General features: G+C 38.4%; 1 protein-coding gene across 1 annotated transcript; it reads right to left on the bottom strand.

The window, feature by feature from the left end:
- Positions 1-264: 264 nt before the first annotated feature.
- On the bottom strand, positions 265-2,925 carry LOC113698252 (G-type lectin S-receptor-like serine/threonine-protein kinase LECRK1). The gene has a single exon (XM_027218002.2). It carries the CDS (start codon positions 2,773-2,775, stop codon positions 439-441), a length of 2,337 nt encoding a protein of 778 aa, XP_027073803.1. The 5' UTR covers positions 2,776-2,925; the 3' UTR covers positions 265-438.
- Between the last annotated feature and the right edge of the window lie 886 nt (positions 2,926-3,811).

Below are 3,811 nucleotides of genomic sequence, written 5' to 3'. Positions count from 1 at the left end.
TTCCTCACGGGATCTCGGACCACTCCTTGACAGAAACATAGGATATGACATAAAACACAAAATGAAGAACTCTAAGATTACTAGCTATATTAGCATGTTTTCTGTTGCAATATTTTTTGTGTGAAAGATTTAAGCGTACGGCAGATCCTTTAAGACTCAAAATTTAATACTATACTCCGCACATGACAAATTAAGTTCAAACTCGCAAGATTTCAGACCACTCCTTGAAAGGAAAAAAAGACATAAAATATAACACAAAATGAAGAACTCTAAACAAAACTCTTTATTCTTTTGTAAAAAAAGAAAGAGAAAATAATCAGTTTGCTTCACACTTTAAAGAAGTAACTACTATAGCAAAGCGGGACAATTTTACAAGAACAGCTGAGCAATAACCTCCAATCTTTACGTTAAGCAGAAATATTTTATGTTTGGAGGAGTTTACTCATCGGATGGACATGGTGGAATGGGAACATCCACGAGCCCTTCCAGCATCCGCAGCACAATCTTCATTGGGAAGCGAAGAGCCGGCTCATCCTGGATGCACCACAATGCCACTTTAAGCACTCTCTCGAAGGCCGTCTTGTCCACCTCTTCCCAACTAACAAGTTTGTCCAACTCCTTGGCTGCAAAGCACTGATAAGCCCATCCTGAAAGCAGAGTTGCTTCTGGTATCGCCAAATTGACTTGAAGGTTTCTTCTGCAGCAGATGATTTCCAGCAAAACTATCCCAAAACTGTAAACATCAACCTTCACAGATATGGGGATGTTTTTATTCCATTCTGGTGCCATGTACCCTCTTGTTCCCCTGGCACCAGTGTCGGTTCTTGTTTGATCTGGCATCAATAATTTGGCCAAGCCAAAATCTGAGATTTTCGCAGTCCAGAATTGGTCAAGTAAGATGTTCTGAGGTTTTATGTCACAATGAATTATTGGAGCCTCACATCCTTCATGGAGGTATAGAATACCTCTAGCAATATCTAAGGCAATCTGAACTCTGTCATTCCAGTTAGGATGCAATCTTCCTTTAAAGAGTAGATCTGCAAGGGAACCATTGACCATAAGCTCATAAACTAAGAGTCTTTTCGGTCCTTCAATACAGTATCCGAGCAATTGAACCAAATTTCTGTGACGAGTCCTGCCTATTGCCCTCATTTCAGCTCGGAACTCTCTTTCACCTTCTTCCACTACCTTCTCTAATCTTTTCACTGCAACAAAACTTTTGCCTTTATCAAAACTCCCCCTGTGAACTGCACCAAATGCTCCTTTGCCTAATTCTTGCCTGAATCCCTTTGTCGCCTTCTTTAGCTCATTATAGGTGTACGTTTGAAGCGTGAATTCTTTGATTAAGCCAGTTGTTCTGGTCTGAAGCAGCAGCTTCTTGTACTTTAGAACATGGAACTTAAACATGAAGATACCAAAACATGCGAGTACAACGGATGAATATGTAACAAAGCTTAGACTCATTGCAAAAAATGTTAACCAAGACACCTCCTTCTTTAGATGATCATTTTGAGGATTTGGTGATTTGATAAAAGCAATAGATAATGTAAAAGTAGCATTCCTGAGATACATGAGAGGAAGCCTGTATCTAGAACAATGCAAGTCGGAATATGTAGCTGCATCACAATCACAGTCCTCTGAACACGACTTCATGCAATCATCTTGGTTGCCCTGATACTCTTGAAAATAAGGTCGATCTTCCCCTAATATGCTCACAGGAGTCATGCTGTTACGTGCTGCATCTTCCTTGCCATTAATGCACATTCCACCGGTGAAATTCTTCTCACAGCCGTAGATATTAATGGACAGGCTGCTGAGGTCCCTGATGAAGTTGAACCCTGGTATACAACTGCAATTCCACTCCATATCTTTACTAGTGCAATAGCTGTTAAAGCCACAGATGCCCTTTATGTCGCAGAGATCATCAATAGCTTCCCATTCTGTCCTCATCTTAAATTGTAATGTCACTGCATCAAAGCTGTGAGTATACAATCTAAAGTTTCCATCATAACCAAGTGTTGCCCGGTAAATATTTCCCCTGATCCGTGAAATTGCTGAAGTCAATACTTGCACGAGAGAAGAATCAGAGGGTTCAATCAGAGACAATGTTCCGGTAAAATTATCAAGAATCAGCTGACTATTATTGCTGTAGCTCACATTAAACGGGCCCCAATAGGTCTCTGAAGTGACATCTACACGATAAGCAACAAGATTTCCAGAATACTCCATTTTCAGATGGAATAGGCCAGACGATTGGTCATCTTGAGAAAGGCTAGAGATGAGTTCTTTCCCACTGTAAAGTATCTGGCCACCTAAAATTGTGTCGGTAGGAAACTCAAAACTCTGCCATAGTAAGGCATGATTTTCATCGTACAGCACAAAGTTTCCGGAGTCAAGCAAGCAAGCAGACAGGGCAGATTTTGAAGGATGATCAGCAATAGTTTGATATTGATTACCATGTTTCAGCTGAAGCTTGCCGTTGACAAAATCAAGTGTTGCATTTGAAGATACTGCCGGTTCATCTCGGTTGAACGTCCAAACTGTGATACCATTTCCACTGCCAACAATCCGAATTTCGACTTTGTAACCTTCTCCAGTTTGGAAGAATCCGAACGCAAATCTTTTAGAACGAGAGTACCAAGCTGTGGGCTGAGTAACAGGAAAAAGTGAAGAACCCAACGGTATCATATTCAAGTCATCAGGCTGAGCTACAGCAGTTTCAGATGTTACAGTAACAAGGAAAAATATCCAGAAAACTGCAGTTAAAGAAGCCATCAACTCAGATTAGTGATTGTTCTTTGATGGCTATTATGGAGAAATTATTTGGATATTGATTAGATCAACATATCACTAGGATACAATATTGAACATCTATAGCAAAATGTTGTTGGTTGGACGTTGACATGGCACACATTCAAGGGAGACGCGTACAAAGCTTCCTAAAGATTGTACAATATATATTTATCATTGCTAATCATTTTATACAAAATATATAGATAAGGATTCCTATTTTGCAAGTTTCACACATCACGTCGCAAACTATGTATAATTTATTGTCGATACCATACATTTTTTTCAGATCCCAATTTTGGACTCTAAATTATGCAGAGAAGAAACTTCAGCAATCGTTCTTGCGCCTCTCACATATCAACAAGATAACATCACCATCTAGGCAAATAACGAGTGATCAATGAATTTAAGGATATTATCAGCAGCGGAATTGTCAAGTTGTTTCCTTATCTACGAGAAAACGAAATGTCGTTTTGCAATTAAACGAGTCAAACATGTTGTCTCTGACGAAATGGAGTCCGTTTGACACAGCACTTTTTTTGAAAATTATTTTTGTTTTTGGAGTCTACAGTAACACTTTAAAAACAATTTTGAAAAAACACAATTTTAGGGTTTACATTAACACTCCAAAAAATGACAAATTGTGTGTTTTTTAAGTTTCAACTAAGAATACGAATACAACTGGTTTTTTGATTTCTATATGACTAGTACTAGACATGAAAAAGTAAAACAACTTTCATATTAGTTGGACAGTATTTGTTTTTTTTTTTAATTTATCTGAGAGAATTGTGCCCAAAAAAGAGAATTTCACATCCAGTATCCCGTCATATTGTGCTCTTCATTTTTCTCTCTTCTATCTCCATTTTCCGGACGCTGTTGTCCTTTTTTTTCTACTAACCTACAAAGTAGAGGATAGATTCAACTGAATCATTAGAATAGGATGCGACTAAACCGTCATCGGACCAAAATGTAGGGTGAGCAACGATACAAATTTGATCAATTCGGTTATTTGATTTGTAAA

This window comes from Coffea arabica, chromosome 7c (assembly GCF_036785885.1).
Source record: "Coffea arabica cultivar ET-39 chromosome 7c, Coffea Arabica ET-39 HiFi, whole genome shotgun sequence".
Lineage (NCBI taxonomy): Eukaryota > Viridiplantae > Streptophyta > Magnoliopsida > Gentianales > Rubiaceae > Coffea > Coffea arabica.
Note: the sequence above shows the minus strand (reverse complement) of the source record. Positions and strands in the feature narration are given on the sequence as shown.

What these genes read in the sequence shown, in the direction of transcription:
- LOC113698252 (XM_027218002.2), bottom strand. Translation starts at nt 2,775, where the DNA reads ATGGCTTCTTTAACTGCAGTTTTCTGGATATTTTTCCTTGTTACTGTA.